This window comes from Hirsutella rhossiliensis, assembly GCF_020360975.1.
Source record: "Hirsutella rhossiliensis strain HR02 chromosome Unknown scaffold00011, whole genome shotgun sequence".
Lineage (NCBI taxonomy): Eukaryota > Fungi > Ascomycota > Sordariomycetes > Hypocreales > Ophiocordycipitaceae > Hirsutella > Hirsutella rhossiliensis.
In genome coordinates, this window is record NW_025408677.1 from 207,875 (window position 1) to 230,861 (window position 22,987).

Consider the following 22,987-nt stretch of genomic DNA (forward strand, 5'->3'; position numbering starts at 1 on the left):
CGTGCACCTGGGCAGGTCGATAGACTCGTCGCGCCCCGTAGAACGACCGCTGCCTAGCGTTAAGAGCGGAGTAAGGAGGAGATCGAGCGTAAACGTGCGTAGAATGAACCAAGGGTGATATAGATTGGCCGGGAAATGTGAGGAGTTTTGCCACGGCAAGTGTTTGCCTAGATGTCGAAGGGATACGCAGTGGTGTCGCGAAGCTGGGCTCCAGTCAGGCACCAAGGGTGACGCGGACTCAAGAGTCCGGCAGGGCTGTCGGCAGACTCGTCTGCCGATAGGTCTAGAGGAAGCCCGGAAAGTCCGGGAGAATAGAGGCCCAATGCATAAAGGGGGACATTATTGCGGAAGGACATGCACAAGGGGCGTGTTGGAAGGCCGAAAGATAGGGGGATAAAGCAAGCCAGGTCGACACACGGAACCGAGTCCCGGCCTTCCTCGCCTTGCCGTATGATGACTAGCATGCCGTCTTCAGTAGGGGTAGAAGAAGTCGACCGAACATCATATAATATAAACAAGCGCACGGAGAGCGGCTATAAGGAAGGTCGCGGATAGGGTTGACAGGAAGGTCGGGCAAGACGGACCTAAAAACCACCGTGCTAGGCGAGCGGAGCCGGATGGCAGGGCGATTCCTGGTTTCGGCGCGGCGGGGATGGTAAGAGATACCAAGGAAGGAGAATGTCTTAGTATAATGCCCGATTGGACGCCCTTTGGCAACGGTCAAATAGGGAGCTGCCAAGGAGAGTCGACCAGGAGAAGGCCGCGCTAGATAGAGCTGCAGCATCAGTGCCTGGGCTAGGGCTGGTCAAGGCCGTCCGTAGGGATAGACACATGGCGGTAAGGTAGGGAAGGAGGGGGAGAAGGGGGAAAAGATGGGGAGGGGGGGCCTCTCCCGGACCAGGTACTGCCGTGTTGCCTGCATGGTATCGAGACCATAAGGTTGCCATCGCTTGCAAGCGGGGTGGCCTTGGATCACACCTCGGGCGAAGGCTTCGTAATTCCTCGCTTGTTCGCAGACCCTTACCGTAAGGGAAATATAAGTTTGGGGGAGAATCCTAGGGGCGACGTTAGGTCGGTGGTAGGAGAGGGTGAACCGGAGACAGTGGAGCTGCCGCTGCTGCAACGAGGATCATTGCGGAGGCGAGGATGATCGCAACGGACACAGGGCCGAATCGGGGGTCGGGCGACGAAAGTCAAGCGGGCGCGGCACCTAGGTTGCGGCCTATCGAGGCGAAGAAGGCGCCGGCGTCCGAGGGGAACTCACGAGGGGAAGCAGCAGAAGCACTCAAAAGATTGTTGCCTCAGCGAAGTCGGCGAGGCGGTCAGCTGGGAAAAAGGCTGCCGCACGTCGATGGTGCCACTTCAGAGGGAGGGCAAGCATCACGTTTAATAAGATTTCGGCTGAAGGGCGTAAGCAGGCACTCGCCCCAACCCATCCGGCCCAAAGGGATCGGGGACGCGGCCGGACACATAGCTCCACCGGACGAGGGCGGGTCTAACGTCGGGCCAGCGGCAGTCGCTATAACGAGGAGCATTGCGGAGGCGAGACCGAGCGCAACGAAGGAAGGGCCGAGGCGGGCGTTAGGCCATGAGAGTCAAGCTGGCGGGGCACTTGGGCTGCGGCCAATCGAGGCGAAGCCGGTGCCGGCGTCCGAGGAAGGCTCGCGAAGGGAACAAGCGGAAGGAGTGAAAAGAGCGATGCCTAAGGGAAGTCGGAGAGGCGGTTGGCCGCGAAAGAAGACGACGCGCGTCGATGGTGCCACTTTGGAGGGAGGCCAAGCGCCACGTTCAGCATCGATAAACGTGCGGGACAGGCCGGAGGCCTTTGTCAGAAACGAAGGGTCAGGCATCGGTGAATCGTCCGTTGCGGTTGGGGGTGGCTTCGAGACGGTCAGGCCCAGGTCACCGAGCGATGGCGCACAGATAACCCTGAGAGGTCTTGTCGAGCGGGCAGCGGGCGTGGCGGGGAGCATAGGAGGGGAAGACCGACTGTCAGGCTAAGATTTCGGCCGGAAGACGCATGCCAGCACTCACCCCAACCCATACAGCCTAAAGAGATCGGGGACGCGGCCGGAAATATGCCACCCCCTGACGGACACTCAACTGGCCCAGGAGGACAGGATCGGCTGGCGGGTGCTGCTGGGGGTTCGCCTAGAGTCGTCAGGGAGCCCTTCATCCAGCCAAGTCAAGCCAAAGTGACGAAAGATGGAGTAGGGGACGCGGAGTCATCCGGATGGTCATCACCACGTCCGTCACGCCAGGCAGGGCAGGATTGGCCGGCAATGACGGTCGGGATTTCATCCACGGCCGCCAAGGAGCCCTCATTCAGCCAATCCAACCCAAAGAGACGGAAGATGAAGCAGGAGATGGACAGTCATCCGGACGCTTGGCATCACGGCCACCACGCCAGGCAGCGGCGGGAGAAGAGGATCGGCCGAGGCGAGTCGAGCCGGCGGCGACGTCTTCGCCGCCCGTGGAACAGAGGAAGCGGATCCGCCAGCCCGACCGAGACCAGCTCCCGCCGAAACGTAGCCGAGTCGGTCATCGGAGGCAGAGGAGGAGTGAGCTGCAGGCGGAAGATTTGGCCAGCGTCTTACGTTACCTTGAAGAGGAATTCGCCGTCAAGGAGAGGCTATCCAACGAGCAAACCTGGTGCATACCAGTATCGGACGAGGAGGGTATCAACGGTGCGAGGCTTCTATCGGGCATTCCATGACGTAGACACGCTGCCGATACGGACGTGCATGCTATGCTACCGGAAGCGCGCAAGAGAAGAGCTGAGGGAGATATCATGGGACCGGTGGCGGTCAAGTCCCATCTGCAAGGGCGGGAGCTCGCCGTTTGCGTGCCGCGGCTGCTTTCGCGAGGGTGAATCTGTCCCGGTCTGCGCGGAGTGTTTTCGACAATTGGCGCGCGGCGGGCTGTCGCCGGCGGCGCGTCTTCATAGCTGCCTCGGTTGCGAGCACATGTTCCCGGATGAGCTCAAGGGCCTGACGCCGGTGGAGGAGAAGCTGATCGCGCTGAACTCGTGCTATGGGTTCGTCACAAGGTACAACGTCTCAGGCGGCCCGAAGCAGACGTTGAGATATCCCAAGCACGTCAAGGGCCACATCACGGTGTTCCCGAACAACGTGCAGGAATTGGTGACGAAGGTGCTGCCGCACCCACTCTTCCGGGTAATGGACGAGATCCACGTCTCGTGGCAGGGTGCGGTAAGGCCGACACCGAGTGACTTGTCGGGTCTGCTGTCGGTGAGGCGGCGTGTCGTCGAGAGGGCCCTCATCTGGTTGAAGAGGAACAACCCACACTACGCCGAGATCGAGATCGACGTGGCGGAGATGGAGAGTTGGGGAGACCCGGCCCACGGGGTGCCGCCGTTGGTGTACGGGCGCCTGGAGCGGAACGAGCCGTCGGCGTGGGAGAAGACGAGGACGGCGCACGTCGTGCCGCCCACGGAGCGGGCCATGGACGACGAGGGGGGCGGTAGAGATCGAAGAAGTCCTCGCTCTGCTGAACCAAGGGGAAAGCAGGACGAGTCGCGAGGCCGGCGAGCCAGGGTCAAACGAGGCGCACGAGGCGCACGGCCAGAGCGACGGCGAGACCGGTGATGATGCGAAGACGATCAACGAGGTGACCTCGTCGGGAATGTTTGCGCTGGACGGACCGCCCGACGTAGCCGACGTCGACAAATTGCGCTTCGCATGCGATGCCGTCCGCGACGGCGCAGCCGACGGCGGCACGGACCCGAGAACGGGGGTCGAATCCTCGGCAAGGGGGCAGCCGGGGCATGCCGATGGTTCTGAACCGTACATTCATATTCGCCGTGGGGATGAATTCGCCGACTCGTTCGAGGCCTGCTTCTTTGCAAAGACCTTCCCCACGCTGTTACCATTTGGCGTCGGAGGGCCGCGATCGGTCGATGAAGCGACCCTACATCTGGGCAGAGGCGGCGCCAACACGCGCGAGCCGGAGGTGGGGACGCAGGACCTCGTGTCGTCCCGGAACATGAGCCTTCGGACGTGGGCCGACACGGTGCTGCGACGCCACGGCGGCCGGTTCGCGACGCACCACATCTTCGCGTTCCTCGCCTTCAACATGGGCGTGCGGTCGAGAAACCGTCGAGTCAGCATGCTGAGCGTGACGAGGAAGAACTTCGGCAACGTGGAGCGCATCGTACGGTCGCTGACCGCAGACGGATTAGCGGCAGCCAGGGCCGAGCTGGAGAGCACAGGCAAGACGACCGACGACGCCGTGAAGGAGCTCCTCAGGAGCCTTTCGCTGTATGGTTATCGCCAGCCCATGTCCCGAGAGCTCCGTCTCAGCATGCGGCACAAGATCCTGGCGCTCATCGTCCGCTACGGCGTGCCCGCGATCTGGTTCACGATCAACCCAAATGACATTACGAACCCAGTGAAGCTCCGGCTGGCAGCGTACCGCACGCGCGACCCCGAGGCGGCCGAGGCGTTCCTGCGAAGCCTCGATATGTCGTTCAAACGGGTCCGGCTATCCGTCTCCGACCCGATGAGCTCGGCCATGTTCTTCCATCGCGAGATGGCGCTGTTCTTCGAGCATTACGTAAATGCAGGGGGGGAGTCGGTGTTCGGGCGCATCAGCCAGTATTACGGTGCCGTGGAGACCAACGAACGAGGCTCCCTTCACGTCCACGGGCTGCTCTGGCTACACGGGAACGCGCACCTGGGCTCGATGCTCGCCGACGCCCACGGCGAGGAACAGGCGGCGTACCGCGAGCGGATCGTCCGCTATGTCGATAGCGTCTTCTGCGAGGTAAGGGGCGGGGCGTCGCGGTCATGGGCCAAGAGGATGCAGGCTGACACACGGAAAGCAGGACCTGGACCAGGAGGGGTTTTGCGCCGTCCACGCGGAGCGTTCGGTGACGTCCGATGTCTCGTCCCTGCTGGACAGTGCCGAGCGGTTCTCGGCCGCATTCGAAGAGGAAGCCAACTTCTGCGCCGGCGCGACGCAGATCCACACCCATAGTCCGACATGCGTCAAGTACTCCCTGGGCGACAAGGGACGAAAGGGCGACCTCTGTCGCTTCAAGGCGCCATGGAAGCTGGTGGAGAAGACGGCCTTCTCGCCGGACGGCGTGCTGCGGATCCGTAGGACGCATCCCATGGTGAATCGATGGAATAAGGCCATCGCCGTGGGGCTCCGCCACAACCACGACATCTCCTTCATAGCGACGCAGCGGAAGACCACGGCGCTCGTCTACTACGTCACGAACTACGCGACCAAGGTAGAGGACCCGACGTGGAAGCGCGTCGCCGCCGCCGCGGATCTACTGCCCGTCGTCTCGGCCGGGGAGGACGCCGGAAGTGGCGTCGTGGGCGGTGATGATGGAACCAAGAACAAGACACGGCAGTTTCTGATGAGAGTGGCGAACCGTGTCTTCACGGAGCGGGCTCTGTCCCAAGTCGAGGTCGTCGCCCATCTGCTAGGGTACCCAAGCGAGTTCACGAGCAGCAGCGCCTGGGCGTACCTAAACGTGTCGGTGCTCTACTGGCACGTCTCGAGATGGTGGCGACACCTTCGACAGGAGAGCGGCACCGCGGTCGCTGACGTGTCCGTAGATGAGTCGGTCGTCGTGGAAGAAGCGGGCGAACGGATCAGCTTCGCCGAGGCGTACCATCATCGCGGAAACGTCCTACGAGGCTTATGCCTATACGACTACGTTTCGCTCGTCAGGCTCCAACGCGTCGGCAAGGACGGGTGTTCCGGTGCCTGGGGAGAGGTGGCGTTCGAGAGCGGCTGGGTGGCGGGTAAAGACTGGGTGCAGGTATTGAGGCGGCCGGGGAAGCATGCCGTCGTCTGCCTTGACGGGTACCTAAGCAAGGATTTTGAAGAGGACGACGAGGGATCATGCCATCGCAGGTAAGCACGGTAAACGGGCGGTTGAAAGGGGGATCGCAACGCGTCGCAACTAAACCGTTCTGTTCGTTATAGGGCAGCCGTGCAGCATCTTGCACTGTTCACCCCGTGGGAGGCCTTTCTTAGCGAGGAGCGAGGCGACATCAACGACATATGGAGGCGCGCGCGGGAGCAGCTTCCGCCGAGAACCTCGTGCCTCGTCGACAACGTTCAATTGCTCAGGCGTTCCGCCGAGGACGCCAAGCGAGACGCCAAGCAATGGGCAGCCTCGTCCGGCGACGGGGAGGGGGAGGGGCAGGGCCAGGGCCAAGCGGATCACGAGGCGGCATCGGCGTACCAGTCGGACGACGTCGGAATGGCGACGCGACTGATTGACGTCGTGCGAAGCGCGGCCGGGGCGAACCAGATCACGGCGGGATCGCAGGAGCTTTCGGGAATTATGCAGCAGCTCTGCCGCTTCCAACAATCCGCACTAGCCTCGACGGCCGAGCTCCAGGCCACCATGGTGACCGAACGGGGTGGGAGGTACATCAACATGCCCGGCCAGGTGTTCTCCGGGGCCGCCGTGCCGCCGCAGGATCAGGTCAGGGCCATCAAGTCGCAGCAGACTTGCGCCTCCAGGGAGAGGGTGAAGATGATCCAGGGCATACAAAGCATGGCCCCGGCCCACGGCACCGATCGCGGCGCAGCGGCGCGGAGCGTGCTGACCGGCTTCGGGGAGGAAGACGTGCAGATGACGGGAGCGGCAGCCGAGGAGACGGCAGGTAACGCGCAGGCCGGCATGGAAATCCGCCTCGGCCCGTCGACCTCCTTCGTCGAGGCTGGGAAAGGCTTAAGAACACGGTTGACGCTGAACAAGAAACAGGCGATCGCCTTCTCGATAATATGCCGCCACCTGGACTCGATGCGGGAAAGAGACGGAGGCGACGTCAGCCAGCTCTGCCAGTTCGTCGGCGGCGAGGGCGGCACCGGCAAGTCGCGCGTCATCGAAGCACTCGTGGGCCTCTTCGCCGCCAAGGGTATCTCGAGTCGCCTGCTGGTCACGGCGACGTCGGGGACCGCCGCCGCGCGGGTCAACGGCATCACCATCCACTCCGCCTGCGGCTTCACCAAGGACCAAGGGCCGGGCGAGAACACGGCGAGGAACGTCGACGGCGTGCGGCTGCCGAAGCAGGCGGAGCGGTTCGTCAACGGCCAGTCCCGGATGGACTGGCGGGACAAGGACGTGCTCGTCATCGACGAGGTGAGCATGCTCGGCGCGCGGACGCTGCACGCTGTCAACGAGCGGCTCTGCCAGCTCCGGGGATCGCGGCGGGACTTCGGCGGCATCCCCATCGTCCTCTTCTGCGGGGACTTCCACCAGTTCCGCCCGGTCCAGGAGCGGTCGATCCTGCTGCCGAGCGCCGCCGTCTCGTGGGACGAGGACAGCTCGTTCAGGGCCGAGCAGCGCCACCAGCACGACAGGGCGCACGCGCTGTGGAGGCGGTTCACGACCGTCGTCATGCTGGACGAGCAGATGCGCGCCGCCGGCGACCCGGAGCTGCAGGGGCTCCTGCGGCGGATCCGACGGGGCGTGCAGGACCACGCGGACCTGGATCTCCTCAACTCGAGGTGCCACCGGGAAGGCAGGCGGATCCCGTGGGAAACGGGCATCACGGTGGTGACGCCGCTCAACAGGAACCGGTGGAACCTCAACATGGAGGCGAGCCTGGCGTTCCAGATCCAGCAGCGGTCGACGGTGCGCATCTTCCTCTCCGAACACAAGTGGAAGGACGGCCTGCCGACCGAGGAAGAGGCCATCACGATGCTGAACCAGGGCGACGACAGCGCGATCCCGGTGCCGGCCGTCTTCATGTTCGTGCCGGGGATGCCGGTCGTCGTGAACCACAACACTCACCAGGGGCTGAAGCTGGTGAACGGCGCCGGCTACACGGCGGCGGAGGTCATCATCGACAAGGCGTACCCGGGGCATCGGATCTCGGCCGACATGACGATCCACTTCGGCCGCCGGCGGCGATCATACTGGGGTCGGAGACGACCAAGGACTTCCACTTCGTCGGGATGCCGGCCGGCACCATCCTGCTGACGCCCATGAGCGTCAGGGTCCAGCGTCAGCGGAAGCGACCGTGGCAGCAGAACGACGTCAGCCGCAAGGGCCTGCCGTGCGCCGCCGCCTTCGCGTGCACCGATTACAAAGTGCAGGGGGGGACGCTGGAGCGCGTGGCGCTCGAGCTGCGGGGGACGAGGACGACCAACGTCGGCGGACGCGCCGTCCCGTCGCAGTGCGACCCGTACAGCCTGTACGTGCAGCTATCGCGGTGCCCGACGCTGGACGGCATCATGCTCGTGTCGAAGGTGCGGAGAGGGACCTGGTGGAAACCGGGTCCCGGGGAGATGACCGCCGCACAGGCGAGACTGGAGGAACTAAGCGACAGAAGCGTTCGGGAGGCGCTGTGCTGGCTCGGCGACGACTTGGACGCCGCGAGGCAAGAGAGGAAGGCTTGGTAGGCACGACGTCGTCGGACGCCGCGGGAACGGCTGACCGCGGGAACGGCTGACGTGAGCAAGGAGGCCAAAACGAAAGAGGCTATTTTCAGCCCAATCGGGTTGAGAACGAGGCGGCTAAGTCAAAAGAGGCAGATTTTACGGAACGCCGGCGGGCGAGAGCCAACGAAAAGCTGACCAATCAGGCACGCGGATTTTGGGGGGAAGGTCCGCGGGTGGGGCATACAGGTAAGGCAACCCTTCATGGGTTGCGCAAAGAGCCTTGAGGAACGAAGGCCGAAGATTGGAGAGACAAACAAGACAAAGACAGGGTGAGAGAAAGAACGCAAGCAGGCGGTAGCGCTAGGAACTAAAACATGCAAAAAAGGTACCCGTGCCACGCCCCACTTTATTGGCCCTCGAAAACTCGCACCAGCTAAATGGTGGTCCCCCAGAACCCCGGACCAGCAGTGGCCGATAGTCGTCTGCCTTGATAACACTGCGGCTATAAGAGCCATACGAGGCAGCCCATCGATCTCGTCGCAAGCGGCTGCGGAGAAGTTCGCTGAGGCCGCGGCTCGACACGGAGATGTCAGCACGCGTTGGTGCCCCGGCCATACGGGGATCGCCGGCAACGAGCGGGCCGACCAGCTAGCAAAGGAGGGCTGCCGGGCCGAGGGTCCGGACAGATCGCCGACCTACGCGAACATCAAGAGACAGGCCAAGGCTGCGGCCAGGCGCGACTTCCAGGACTGGTGGGCCGCGGGGCCCTGAGCAGCTACAAGAGCCTAGAGCTCAAGGCCTCGCTCGGTGCCCCGGAGCTGCACACCAAACGACAGCACCTCCATCACCTGCTCGCTGCGAGGAGCGGGCACGGGGACTTCGCCGACTACCACGAGAGGTTTAACCACGAAGAGGCCCGGATCGAATGCTCTTGCGGGAGGAGAAAATCACCGACACACCCCTTCTACTGCCGGAAGGTAGGTACTCGACACCGCCTAAGGCTAGCCCCCACGGCGGGCAAGGCTATCAACCAGGCACTAGGAAGGGGATTTGACCGGTTCCTCGGGCTAGTAACGGAGGCAGAATTCTTTGATCGGATCTGCCACCGCCACTAGCTCGAGGCAACCCTCCAACCTAATATGTACAACTCTCTCTTTTCTATGTTTTCTGCCCGTAGGCTCCTGTGGCCTACGGCCCAGCTGACTGCGTGGGCTTTCTCAGTCACCCGGCTCTGACCGAAGACTGACTAATATTACGGCTTCGCCGCCGTGCCCGGAACCCGCTGACGGGGGAAGGGACCTGAGAATCCGAGCGGCCACAGAGTCCAAGAATTGCTAGATAGGGGAGTAGAAGTAAGGAACGCGCGACGGGTCTCCGACGAGCATCCCCATCTTGTACTATACCTAGCCTAGCACGTCTTTTGCCCTTATAGGGATGTCCCAGACGGTAATCAATACTACTACTACTACTACTCGTCCCACAGCCCCACGTAAAGTGGGTCCTCACCACCTGTCTGTGTCAACCACCTGGCTGTGTCACTTCACCGCTTCAAGCCTCTATCTCGACCTCAACAAAGGCACATTATGACGAATAAAGAGTTTACGCTTGAAAGGCGCGTAGCCGAGGCTATTAAAGCCATTGAGGCAAATCCCAATATGTCCCTTCGCGCTGCGGCTAAGGAATTTGGGATTCCACGCGAACGACTCCGCTTGCGATTTAACGGCATCCAACCTCGCAGCGGCCATAAAGCAACGCATACGAGGCTATCGCCAGCTCAAGAGGACTCAATCGATCTATATATCGATCGTCTTGAGCGTATAGGTCTTGCGGTGCGGAGGGACTTATTACGCGATGCAGCAAATCGGGTTCTAAGCTCCACGGTCGGCCCTGATGGTACCCGCAACGAACCCTTCGACTCCCAATGCTTTGTTGGCAAAAACTGGATATCCCGTTTTATTAAACGCAAGGGATATCATATTACGAAGCAAAAGGTACTTGATAACCAACGCAAGCTTGCCGAATCAGTCCCGCACGTTACCGAGTACTTCAAGAAGCTCCACGAGACGATTGCCTCGTACGGGATTAACCCGGCTGATATCTGGAATATGGACGAGACGGGCTTCCGTATTGGTATTGGCAGGGACCAAGTTGTCGTCACGAAATCAAGGCGATCGCAATACTTTGGTATTGAGGAAAATAGGGAGTCGGCAACAGCCGTTGAAGCGATTTCTGCCGATGGTCGATACGTCCCTGCGTTTTTGATCCTATCCGGCAAGGTCCACCTCGAACAGTGGTACGGCATCAAGGAGCTAGATGGCGATACCCTTATTGGTGTTACAGAAACGGGATTTACGAACGATCAGCTCAATCTAGCGTGGATTCAACATTTCGATAAGCATGCAAAGAGCAAAGGTGCTTGGAGGCTATTGCTCCTTGACGGCCACAGCTCCCACCATACCCTTGACCTTATCGAGTACGCTGAAGCCCATAATATTGTGCTCTTTGCATTGCCTCCGCATCTTACGCATCTCCTTCAACCGCTTGACGTCGTGGTATTTCAGCCGTATAAACATTACCACAGTCGGGCAGTCGATTTTGCTATTCGCAGTGGTGCGAGTAAAATCACCAAGCTGGAGTTCCTCGCTATGATCCAATCAATCCGCGTCAAAGCCTTTAAGGAGTCTACAATCCTCTCGGCATTCAAAAAAAACAGGAATTCACCCATTCAATCCAAAGCCAATCCTCGAGAGACTCAAAGAGAGGGTACGGGACCAGACGCCGCCGACAGAGCTACCTATAGAGCCGTATTCGTCCCCTTTTGGTACCCCCCATACCGTACGGAAGTTTGAATCAGTTGGCCAACGTCTCCTTGAGTTTGACCCAATTGATGATATTGAGAAGGAGGTCTTCGTACATAACCTTCAACGCTACGTTAAAGGTGCAATCTCCCAAGGCCACGAGTTAAAGCAAACGATGGTCGATTTGTACAATACCAAGCTTGCCGAGCAGCAACGCCAAGGCCGGAAGAAATATAAGAACCGCCACCTTCAAAGCGGTGGAGTACTGACTGTAGACGAAGGGAGGGCTATTGCGAAGTCAAAGGAAGATATTCGCATTGCAAAAGCAGAAAAGTTAGTACTGGCGAAGCAAAAGAGGGAGCAAAGGGCGATTGAGCTCGAGGAGCGACGGGCAGCCCGGGCGGCTAAGAAAGCCGAAAAGGAAGCCCAACGATCAGCTTTATAAGCTACAAAAGCCAAAAATAGGTAGACTATTGCGGCCAGTATTCAATTATCGTATGCATCAATTTTTAACTTTTTTTGCCGTTTTATTATTAAATTAAGTTGGCGTTGAAGCCGTCAAGTGACACAGCCAGGTGGTTGACACAGACAGGTGGTGAGGACCCACTTTACGTGGGGCTGTGGGACGAGTACCAGCTAAATGGTGCGAGTTTTTCGAGGGCCAATAAAGTGGGGCGTGGCACGGGTAGGTAAAGAAAACGGCCATTCGGGCACCATCCCGCCGCGGGGAAGAGGCAGAAAAAGCAAGAAGGCAAGTAAAGCGGTGATGACGATTGCGGGGTAAGCGAGAGGAAGGGAGCATAAGAGGGGCGCCAAGGCACGAATAGGAGAACAAGAGCAGAAGCGTCTACCCTAGCTACCGATCGAGCAGTTAGAAAACAACTACAGCATGGCCACTTGCAACGTTTCCGTGGAGTTCTGGTGCGAATTCGGGCCACGGAGCTGAAGTACAAGCATAGCATCCCGAAGACGCTCGTGACGCAGGTAGGCCAGGCGAGGCCGAACCACGCAGCCAGTGCACTGTTCCTACAGTGGATAAGGCCGATCCTACGGGAGCACGAGGCAGCGTGTAGGAAGGCAGCAGGGTGCGCTGCGAGCTGCGGCGGACTCGCAAAGGAGATTCTACAGAGCCCGATATCGTACCTACACGCAGAGAGGCCGTTTGTGCTCGTGGTCGTGTCGTCGTTCTGCGGCAAAGAAGGATGCGAAATTAGGACGAGGCAGGAAATGCAGGACACGATGGCAGAGGCGGGGCAGGCGGGCGGAAACAAGGGCGCGACGCAAATGCAAGGCAGGATGCGCAGAGCACAGAGGAAGGTCTGCCGGGTTTGTGGAGAGATGGCGGGGCGAGGAGGTGCAGCCGATGCCTGACGGTGGCGTACTGCAGCAGGCAACACCAAAAGGAGGACTGGAAGGTGCACAAGAAGGGATGCAAGCCAAAGGCAAGCTAGGAGCTAGGGAGAGGAGGAAGGAAAGTAAAGGGACAAGGCATAACGCGCAGGACATAAACAAGGTCACGGAGAACAAATAGAGGCAGGCACTATCGTAAGAAATAGGTCGCAAGCTAAAGTTGTTGTTTCAAAAAGAGATAAACGTTGTAATGTGTAGAGTAATGGTAATTTTGCAGCGATAAGTTTCGTTAGGAATAGCATCTCGAGAGGAGAACGGTTTATTTTAGTAAAGGCAAGAGGCGTAAGAGAGCGATAGGTTTATAGTAGGCAGCTCATTTCTGCATGCGATAGCGGATAGGTCGAGCGGGCGGGTCGGAGGTGCTCGCGACAATAGAGTCAAGAGGGGAACCCGGCTTGGCTGCCGGAGCGGAACGGGCGGGACGCCGCTCGGTCGAGACGAAGAAGCGGCCGGCGGGGGAGAGGAGGAGGGGGCGGCGGAGCTGACGGTGTCCGAAGACGAGGAAGGCGGCGAATTCTGCTGCTGCAGCAAGCGCGCCCTCTTCATGGGCGTATCGGCAAGGGCCGGGTGGGAGCGCTTAGGCGGTGGTGTGACGGGGTCGAGGGCGGTCGGGGCCGAGGCCAAGGAAGGGGGAGCCGACGCAGCCGAGGCCGGCGCAGCAACGGAGTACAAGGCGGCGCGGACGGAATCAAAGGTAGAGGAGGCGGATAGGGTCTGACGTTTAAGGGGCGTAGCAAGGGGGGAAGCCGAGGCGGAGGCGGCCGCCGAGGGCCTGTCGACAAAGTTCCAGCTGTCCGGGACGACGATAAAGACGTAATCGCGCTCTGAGCCCGGGGGGCAGAGCATAAGACGGTGGTCGAGAAGGCCGACGACCTTTCCAGTGCAGGTAAAGGGACGCCGGGCAGGAAGGAAGAGTTAGGCCTTTCAGCAATTTTCTTGCATAGCACGGCCCAAGGGTTAGCATAGATGGGAAAGATAACAAAGACCTGGAAGGGGTGGTAGCCCTTAAAGGAATCCGGTCCGGCAGGCCAGGGGTGATGTAGGTAGTGAGCCGGACGAAGCCGCAGCAGCGGAGCTGGTCGGGCCCGAGACCTGGCAGGAAGTCTCCACGCAGGAGGTCAAGGCCAGGCCCGGCGATGACGCCATGGAAGGAGACAACAGGAGGCGTAGACGGGAACTGGCCGCCAGAGGCCAAGGAGCGTGGGAGGACGCTAGGGAGAGAAGTCAGCGAGGCGGCCGGTGAAGGGGCAAAAAAAAAAAAAAGGGGGGGGCGCACGGCTGGTAGCCTTGGTCGCGGACGATAAGGGCGGGCACTGTGTAGAGGACGGTATCGTCTGGGCCGGCCTCAAGACCGTCGCGGCGCTCCACCTCCCAGGCGAGGGCGTAGGGGTGAACGCGGCCGCTCATAAGGAACCATTGCTCGGACCAGTCCGTGTCGACGATTGGCTGGCCGTAGATAGAGGTTTAGGCTAAAGAAGAGAGAGGGCCCAGGTCGTCGCCCTCGGCCCGGGGTGCGTAGTCGGCCTCGAGCAGCCACGAGGCACCGGCAGGAGGACGCGGGCGATAGCCTCAGCGTTGAGGCCCCTAATGCGGTGCTCGTCGTGGTGGGCGAACCTCGCGGGGCAGTCGGGCTGGGCGAAGAACATCATGGACATATCGCTGCCCGCGCCCTTGCTAGAGCCAAGGGGCTTGCGGAGGTGCGGGGCAGAGCTGTCCGCCGACGGAGACGAAGACATGGCTCGGCCGTGTAGTAAAAGAGCAACGTTGCTGGGGCAAAGCTAAAAGCGGCGAGAAAGATAGGCAGGAGTGCTCCTACCTATATACCGTCTTACGAGTTTAGTGTAAAGAGAAGGGCCAGTGGCGATGGTGTGTAAGAGAAGTCAAAGGATTCTAAACAAAGACGCAACATGGCGTTAGTGGTAGGTTATATAAGGAGCCTTTGTAAAAGAGGGTTATAAGATGCGTATAGAGGAGAGTGCAATAAGAGAAGGGAGAACTTTAAAAGGCGGTCTAGTAAGATGTTGAGAGTTTTAAGACAAGCAGGACGCGCGAAGCTATATTCGAGGAGAAGCAGGCAGCCCTATTCGCAACACGTGTAAGACATGGTTTTAAACTTCAGCGGGCAAGTGTCTAGGGGCATACGGAAGCTTTGACTGATAAGAGCTGGATGACAAGAAGGAAAAGCGTAGCATGCAAAGCATAGGCAAGAAGAAGCCGTCGCGGCGACGTACATATAAGGATCGGCCGAGGCCGTCTAGCCTATCGCATATGGCAGCAGGCAATGGCGGGCGGGCTTAATAGAAAGGCGGCGCCGGTATAATGCAAAGCAGCAGCACGCATATAGACATAGTAGAGAGCTACGAGTAAGATATATAGACTTTTGTAGAGGATCCTATATGCGCAAGAGGGGTGCCAGTCAGCAAGATAAGTGCAGGGCGAATAATCGAGGCAAGGATTTATACGCTGTTATTACACTTACGAGGATTTACGCCAGGGGCCTAGTGGCACCATAAGTAGGCAGGGCCAAAGAGGGCAGGTGCAAAAGAGGAAGACAAGACGTCCGTGGGGGCTTTGGTAGACCGGTGTCGCAATGAAGCCAGCCAACGGAAGGGACCAGTCCGGAGCGGGGGACGGGGCAAGCCCGGCGCCAGAAGCCTGCGCAGCGCCGTACACAGGACCAGAGTTCCAGCCGACCACAGCAGCGCCGGCACTTGCTAGCGGCGCCCCTCGGAGAGAGCAAGAAGAGGCGTCAAGGGAGGCGCCTCCGAGGCGAGGGCGGGGAAGACCGCCAGGACTAGGAGATGGAGGATCAGCGCAGGCCGAGTCATGCCGCGGGATATCCAGCCTCGGCCGACACCAAGCGCGGCGGCAACTTGGCTGCCGCCGACACCGAGGGCGGCAGGGCACTGGCTGCCGCAAGGCGTGCCCAGCGCCGTCTCGGCCTCAGGGAAAGCCAGCGCGCACCAAGAGAAATCCGGCCTCTGCCGACAGTAGAGGCCGCCGGTCCTCGCCGCCGCCGACGAGAAGTTCGGACGTTCCGCGGGACATTCGGCCACAGCCGACATGGAGGGCCGCCGGCCCTTCGCCGCCGACGAGAAGTTCGGACGCGCCGCGGATATCCAGGCTCTGTCGACACCGACGGCGGCAGGGCGCCGGCTGCCGCAAGGCGGGCCTAGCGCCGTCTCGGCCTCAGGAAAAGCCAGCGCGCACCGAGGGAAATCCGGCCTCTGCCGACGGTGGAGGCCGCCGGGCCTCGCCGCCGCCGACGAGAAGTTCGGACGTTCCGCGGGATATTCGGCCACAACCGACTTGAGGGCCGCCGGCCCTTCGCCGCCGTCAAGCGGGACTAGCTCGGCCGTAGTCTCGATCGGAAGCCAGCACTCGCCGCGAGCCATCCAGTCCCGGCCGGCCAGCAGGGCCGAGATCCCCGCCACAACTCCGGCCGCAGCCGGGCTGCTTGTTGGCGGCAGAGATAGCGCCTCGGCAGGTACGGTCGTAGAGCGAGGTAAAGGCGTGTAGCGGTGATAGCTAACCGGACGCAGGTAGATCGGCGATAAGACGGCAGGCGAGGAAGAGCAGAAGAGGAAACGCCATCTTAGTAGTGGGCAGGCCGAGCGGAAACGCGCCCGGGTCGGTGAAAGGTGCCGAGACCAAGGGAGCTGCAGGCCGAGGACCTAGCCAGCGCGCTGCGGCACCTCGACGAGGAGTTCGAGGCGGGCGAGAGGCTGGCCAACGAGCAGACGTGGTGTGCGCCGGTGCCGCGCGAGAGGCAGGTGAGGACGGTGCGGAAGTTCTACCGGGCGTTCCACGACGCTGGCACGCTGCCGATCGCGACCTGCACGCTATGCTACCGGAAGCGGGCCAAGGGGAGCTGAGGAGATGGCGTGGGAGGGTGGGAGGGGTGGTCGCGGGCGGTGTTGCGGGGGCGGGCGGTCCCCGTTCGGGTGCCAAGCCTGCTTCCCGGAGGGCAGGCCGGCGGCGGTCTGCGCAGAGTGCGCGCGATGGGCCGGGCGTGAGGGGGCGTCGCCGGCCATGCACCTCCATGGGCGGCTCGGCTGCGAGCACGCGTACCCCGACGAGCTAAAGGACCTCACGCCGCTCGAGGAGAAGCTCATCTCGCTCAACTCGTGCTACGGCTTCGTGACGAAGTATAGCATCCCCGGCGGCCAGAGGCAGAGCGTGAGGTACCCGAGGCACGTCAAGGGCCATATCACGGTGTTCCCGAACGACGTGCAGGGCCTGGCTGCCAAGGTGCTCCCGCACCCGCTGGTCCGGGTCATGGACGAGATCCACGTCTCGTGGCAGGGCGCTGAGAGGCCCGGGCCGCGGGACCTATCAGGCCTGCTGTCGGTAAGGCGGTCGGCGGTCGAGAGGCGCTGGCCTGGCTCAAGGAGAACAACCCGCTCTACGGCGAGGTCGAGATCGACGCGGCGGAGATAGCCAGCTGGGGGCGCCGCCGCACGGTGCCGCCGGTGGTGTGCGAGCGGCTGGAGCGAAACGAGCCGTCGGCGCGGGAGAGGACGCAGACGGCGCAGGTGGTGCCGCCGTCGGAGCGGGCCATGGACGACGGAGGCGCGGCCGAGATCGAGGAAATCCTCGCGATGCTAAGGCAGGGCCAGGACCCCGCCGAGGGGAGCCGCGACGTCGGGCTCACGTGCGAGGACGACGACAGGGACGGCGCTAGGCCCGAAGAGGACGGGGACGTAATCAATGAGGTAACGTCTTCCGGCATGTTCCCGTTAGATGGGGCGCCAGATGTGGCCGACGCCGAGAAGATTCGCTTCGCCCGCGACGCGGTCGGGCCCGAGGAGCGCGCGCCAGCCGAGGACGTGGGTAGGGACGGCGGCCAGAGGGCGGCGGGCGACGGCGGCGACGGCGAGCCGTACATACAGGTGCGACGCGGCGAGGATTTCGCCGACTCGGCGGACGCCTCCTTCTTTGCAAAGGCCTTTCCGACCCTGTTCCCCTTTGGCTTAGGCGGGCCGAGGCTCGCCGACGAGGACGCCGCGGAGAGAGCGCGGGCCCAGCGTCGGGAACCAGGGCGCCCAGGCGGAGCGGGTTGCAGAGGGCCTTATGTCGACGCGGAACATGAAGCTCCAGGCATGGGCCGACGTCGTGCTGCGGCGTCACGGCGGCCGGTTCGCGACGCACCTATCTTCGCCTTCCTTGTCTTTAACATGGGCGTGCGGTCTAAGAACCGCCAGGCCAGCATGCTAGGCGTAGCGAGGAAGAACTTCGCAAGGGTCGAGGGCCTACTAAAGTCGTTAACGGCGCAGAGGCTCGAGGCGGCCAGGCCGAGCTCGAGGCCACAGGTAAGACTAGCGACGACGGGGTAAAGAGCCCTCCGGTCCCTCTCCGTGTTCGGCTACCGGCAGCCAATGTCGAGGAGAGCCGCCTTAGTATGCGGAAGAAGATACTATCCCTCATCGTTAGGTACGGGTGCCGGCTATCTGGTTCACGCTGAACCCGAACGACATTACGAACCTAGTAAAGTTACGGCTAGCGGCGCACCGCGGCCGCGACCCCGACGAGGCCGAGGCCTTCCTAAGTGACCTAGGGACCGCGTATAAGCGGACGCGGCTGGCCATATCGGACCCGATGAGCTCGGCCGTCTTCTTCCACCGGGAGATGACGCTCTTCTTCGAGCACTACGTCAACGTCGGGGAGGAGTCGGTGTTCGGCCACGTCGGCGCATACTACGGGGCGGTAGAGACCAACGAGCGAGGCGCCCTCCACATCCACGGGCTCCTCTGGCTAAGGGGCAACGCGGGCATTGGCGACGCGCTCGCCGGCCCGGACGCGGAGGAGCAGGCGGCGTACCGGGAGCGCATCGTCCGCTACGTAGATAGCGTCTTCTCTGAGGTAAGGCGGCCGCCTTAACACAAACCCCGATGCCCCTATCTGGGTCAGGCTGAGGGCCTAAGCTGAACCGAGGCCGCAGGAGCTAGACGCAGAAGGTTACTGTGCCATGCAGGCAGAGCGGTCGGCCACGGCGGACATATCGTCGCGGCTCGACGACGTCGCGCGCTTCACGGACACCTTCGACGAGGAGGCCAACTTCTGCGCGGGCGCGACGCAGATCCATACGCATAGCGCGACCTGCGTAAAATACTCGCTCGGCGTGGGGCGCGGAAGGGGACCTCTGCCGGTTTAAGGCGCCGTGGAGGTTGGTGGAGAGGACGGCGCTGACGGCGGACGGGGTGCTCGAGATCCGGCGGACGCATAGCATGGTGAACCGGTGGAACAGGGCGATGGCAGTGGGGCTACGACACAACCACGACATCTCGTTCATCGCGACGCAGCGCAAGACCATGGCCCTAATCTACTATATTACTAACTATACGACGAAGGTAGAGGACCCGGTGTGGAAGCGTGTGGCCGCCGCGGCCGAGTTCCTTCCTGTGCTAGAGCCGACGGGAGAGGGCAACAGAAGTGGCGCCGACCGCGACGCCGGCCGGGAGGGCGGGGCCGAAGGGGTAGCGACGGCGGCGGACCCCGTAGGGGGGAATAAGACGAGAACGTTCCTGCTTAAGGCGGCGAATCGAGTCTTTACGGAGCGGCCGCTGTCGCAGGTCGAGGTGATCGCGCACCTCCTAGGGTACCCGGCGGAGTTTAGCAGCGGCTCAGCGTGGGCGTATATAAACGCAAACCAGCTCTACTGGGCCGTCTTCCGCCGGTGGCGGCACCTCCGACGGGCGAGCGGCGCCGAGGCGACGGGCGACGCGCCGGACGAGACGGTCGTCGTCGAGGAGGCTGGCCTGAGGATCCTCTCGTCGAGGCCTACCGGCACCGGGGCGAGCTCCTGCGGGCCTCTGCCTTTATGACTACGCATCGCTTGTAAGGTTAAAGCAAAACGGCAGCGGCGCCGACGGTATGGCGGGCTGGGGTGAGGTACCCTTCGCGGAGAGCTGGGCGTCGGGGAAGGGCTGGGTGCAGGCGCTTAGGCGGCCGGGTTGCGGGGCGACTGTATGCGTCGACGGATACCTCAGCAAGGAGTTCAGCGAGGAAGACGACGAGTCGTGCCACCGGAGGTGCGTACTATAAGACGGGGGGCGCCTAAGAGGAAGGCAGAGCAGCTAGGGGCATCGGCTAACAGCATCTAGGGCGGCGGTGCAGCACCTGGCCCTATTCGTGCCGTGGGAGTCCTTCCTCGGCGAGGAGGCAGGCGACATTAACAACATCTGGGCACGGGCGCGGAGTCGCTGGCGCCGAGGGTCGCGCGGCTCGCAGACAACGTGCAGCTCCTCCGGCGGTCGGCGGAGGACGCGAAGCGCGACGCCAAGCAGTGGGCCGCCACGGCCGAGGAGGGCGGTATGACGGCGCCGCAGGCCGACGACGAAGACAGGGGCGGCCGAAGGGGCGAGGAGGCATACCGCGCCGGCGGGGCGGGCGACGCGGCTCGGCTCATCGACGTCGTCCGGAACGCCGCCAGCGCGGGACAAGTCACGGCGCAGTCAACAGAGCTGCTAGCGATGACGCAGCAGCTCTGCCGGTTCCAGCAGTCGGCGCTCGGGTCGGCGGCCGAGCTCGCGGCGACGGTGGTGGCGGACGAGAGGGCAGGCAGGCGGGTGAACCTACCGGGCTCGGCGCTGTCGGGGGCGGCACTGCCGCGGCAAGAAGAGGTGCGGGCCATCAAGTCGCAGCAGAGGAGCGCGGCGCGGGGGGAGCGGGCGATCCAGGGCATCCAGGGCGGCGGGGCGGCGGCGGGCGTCGGGGCCGACCGCGGCGCGGCCCTTCGCGGGGTGATGGGGGGCTTCGGCGAGGACGACATCGACGTAACGGCGGCCGACGGCGACGCAGACGCAGGCACGGCGGCGGGGATGCGCGTGCGGCTCGGCCCGTCGAGCTCGTTCGTCGCCGCCGGCAGGAGCTGGCGGGCCAGCTCACGCTCAACGAGAAGCAGGCCATCGCCCTCCTAATCGTGTGCCGGCAACTCGACCGAATCCGGCAGGGCGACGACGCAGGCGGCGACGGTGGTGGCCAGCTCTGCCTATTCATCGGCGGCGAGGGCGGCACCGGCAAGTCGCGCGTCATCGAGGCGCTCGTCGAGCTGCTCGCCCGGAGGGACCTATCGAGCCGGCTGCTGGTTACGGCGACGTCGGGGACGGCGGCAGCGCGGATCAACGGCATCACGCTGCACTCGGCCTGCGGCCTTACGGTCGGCCAGGGCGGCCGGGCGGGAGGGCGACGAGGACATTGACGGCGTACGGCTGGCGGGCCAGGGCGAGCGCTTCGTCGACGGCCGGTCGCGGATGGACTGGCAGGAGAAGGAGGTGCTGGTGATCGACGAGGTCAGCATGCTCGGGGCGCGGACGCTGCACGCCGCCAACGAGCAGCTCTGCCGGCTGCGGGGGTCGGCGCGGGACTTCGGCGGCATCCCGGTAGTGATCCTCTGCGGCGACTTCCACCAGTTCCGGCCGGTGCAGGAACGGTCGATCCTGCTGCCGAGCGCGGCGGTGGCGTGGGACGAGGACGGGGCGTTCGCGGCCGAGCAGCGGCGGCAGCACGACAAGGCGCACGCGCTGTGGCGGCGCTTCACGACGGTCGTCATGCTGACGAGCAGATGCGGGCCGCCGGCGACCCGGAGCTGCGGCGGCTGCTCGGGCGGATCCGCCGGGGCGAGCAGGACCGGTCGGACCTAGAGCTGCTCAACTCGAGATGCTACCGGCCGGGCAGGCGGATCCCGTGGGAGACGGGCCTGACGGTGGTGACGCCGCTCAACCGGAACCGCTGGAACCTCAACCTAGAGGCGGCGCTCGCGTTCCGGGAGAGGCGGCGGACGGCGGCGCGCGTCTTCCTCTCCGAGCATAAGTGGAGGGACGGCGTGCCGACGGAAGAGGAGGCGGTGCTAATGCTAGGCCAGGGCGACGACAGCGCGACCCCGGTGCCGGCCGTCTTCCTCTTCGTGCCAGGCATGCCGGTCGTCGTGAACCAGAACACGCACCAGGGGCTGAAGCTTGTGAACGGGGCCGGGTACACGGCGGTGGACGTCATCCCCGACCGCGCCTTCCCGGCCACCGCGTCTCGGCGGAGCTCATCATGCACTTCGGCCGCCGGCGGGCATCGTGCTGGCCTCGGAGACGACCAAGGACTTCCACTTCGTCGGGATGCCTGCCGGGACGATCCTGCTAACGCCCATCAGCGTCAAGATCACAGCGCAGCGGAAGCGGCCATGGCAGCGCAACGACGTCAGCCGGAGGGGCCTGCCGTGCGCCGCGGCCTTCGCCTGCACCGACTATAAGGTGCAGGGCGGGACGCTAGAGCGCGTGGCGCTGGAGCTGCGGGGGGCGAGGATGACGACGGTCGAGGGGAGGGCGGTGCCGTCGTCGTGCGACCCGTATAGCCTATACGTGCAGCTGTCGCGGTGCCCGACGCTCGACGGCATCATGCTCGTATCAGAGGTGCGGGAGCGGGACCTAGTGGGGAACCGGGTGCCTGAGGAGATGACGGCAGCGCAGGCCCGGCTAGAGGAGCTTAGCAGGCAGACAACACAGGAGGCGGCCGACTGGCTCCGCAGGTAACGCAGGCGCCCTGCATTTTCCACACTTCTGACGTAAAGGAGTGTAGGTTAAGGGCCAGGAGGACGGGCGAAGGGGGTGGTCTGTGGAGGCGTGTGGTCTATGGCGGAGTTAGAAGCCGGGCCGGCTTGGGCACCTTCCTCTATGTGGTCTGCGGCGGCGTATGGTCTACGGAGGCGTTGGAAGCGAACTGCGCAGCTGGAACTAAAAGGGCAGCAAGGGGCAGGGCATTATTTATTTTTATTTATTAACGAATGAAAAGCGAGAACATCGACGAATGAAAAGCGAGAAAAGAACAACCGACGAATCAAAAGCGAGAACGCCAGCGAATCAGAGGGCGGCATTTGCGGGGGGGAAATCGATGGCGAATTTTTTTTCTCCCCGGGGAGGAACCCTAAGAACCTTTCGTCACTCGTTCCTCGTTCCTCAAGGCAAAGTCCTTTCGTTCCTCAAGGCAAATCAGCCAATCAGAGGCGGAGGATGTGGGGGTGAAGCAGTCTGGGGCCTTTTTTCCCCGCGCGCTAATGAAGTCCTTTCGTTCCTCAAGGCAAGTCCTTTCGTTCCTCAAGGCATCCTCAAGGCACAACAAGGCACAATCAAGCTCGAACTTGACAATTCTCAATCAAGTTTGACTTTTCGTCAAGTCAAGTTCTCAAGTCAAGTTAGGTAGTAGTCATCAATCAATCGAGTTCAAGGAGTGTCAAGTCGTCAAGTACTTGACGCCACATGGCAAAGAGAGGACTACCCTAGATCGGGAAGTAATCCGCCAATTACATCGCTTCGAGTCGTGGGATTCGCCCTCAAATATTGTGGGGCCGATCGTGGTTGCTTAGCGCGCATTAGCCGTAAGTGGGCCCGCGCGGGGGCCCCCAAACCGTCCCAACA

General features: G+C 62.4%; 4 protein-coding genes across 4 annotated transcripts; 3 read left to right on the plus strand and 1 right to left on the minus strand.

Annotated features, from left to right (window-relative positions):
- Positions 1-2,966: 2,966 nt before the first annotated feature.
- On the plus strand, positions 2,967-9,147 carry HRG_08817 (RNase H domain-containing protein; the record flags this gene model as incomplete). Its single annotated transcript, XM_044867288.1, has 3 exons — positions 2,967-3,041; positions 4,847-5,892; positions 8,829-9,147. The coding sequence occupies 3 exons, from the start codon at positions 2,967-2,969 to the stop codon at positions 9,145-9,147; spliced, it is 1,440 nt and encodes a 479-aa protein (XP_044717309.1).
- A 3,701-nt stretch (positions 9,148-12,848) lies between these two features.
- Positions 12,849-14,320, minus strand: HRG_08818 (uncharacterized protein; the record flags this gene model as incomplete). The annotated part of the gene is made up of 5 exons (XM_044867289.1): positions 12,849-13,457; positions 13,532-13,570; positions 13,642-13,795; positions 13,861-14,030; positions 14,129-14,320. The coding sequence occupies 5 exons, from the start codon at positions 14,318-14,320 to the stop codon at positions 12,849-12,851; spliced, it is 1,164 nt and encodes a 387-aa protein (XP_044717310.1).
- Positions 14,321-15,647: 1,327 nt separating this feature from the next.
- On the plus strand, positions 15,648-16,459 carry HRG_08819 (uncharacterized protein; the record flags this gene model as incomplete). The annotated part of the gene is made up of 2 exons (XM_044867290.1): positions 15,648-16,043; positions 16,250-16,459. 2 exons carry the CDS (start codon positions 15,648-15,650, stop codon positions 16,457-16,459), a joined length of 606 nt encoding a protein of 201 aa, XP_044717311.1.
- A 157-nt stretch (positions 16,460-16,616) lies between these two features.
- On the plus strand, positions 16,617-22,105 carry HRG_08820 (PIF1-like helicase domain-containing protein; the record flags this gene model as incomplete). The annotated part of the gene is made up of 13 exons (XM_044867291.1): positions 16,617-16,934; positions 16,976-17,561; positions 17,634-17,896; positions 18,018-18,446; positions 18,526-18,687; positions 18,740-19,321; positions 19,521-19,615; positions 19,688-19,715; positions 19,826-20,410; positions 20,452-20,742; positions 20,807-21,127; positions 21,211-21,557; positions 21,727-22,105. 13 exons carry the CDS (start codon positions 16,617-16,619, stop codon positions 22,103-22,105), a joined length of 4,386 nt encoding a protein of 1,461 aa, XP_044717312.1.
- Between the last annotated feature and the right edge of the window lie 882 nt (positions 22,106-22,987).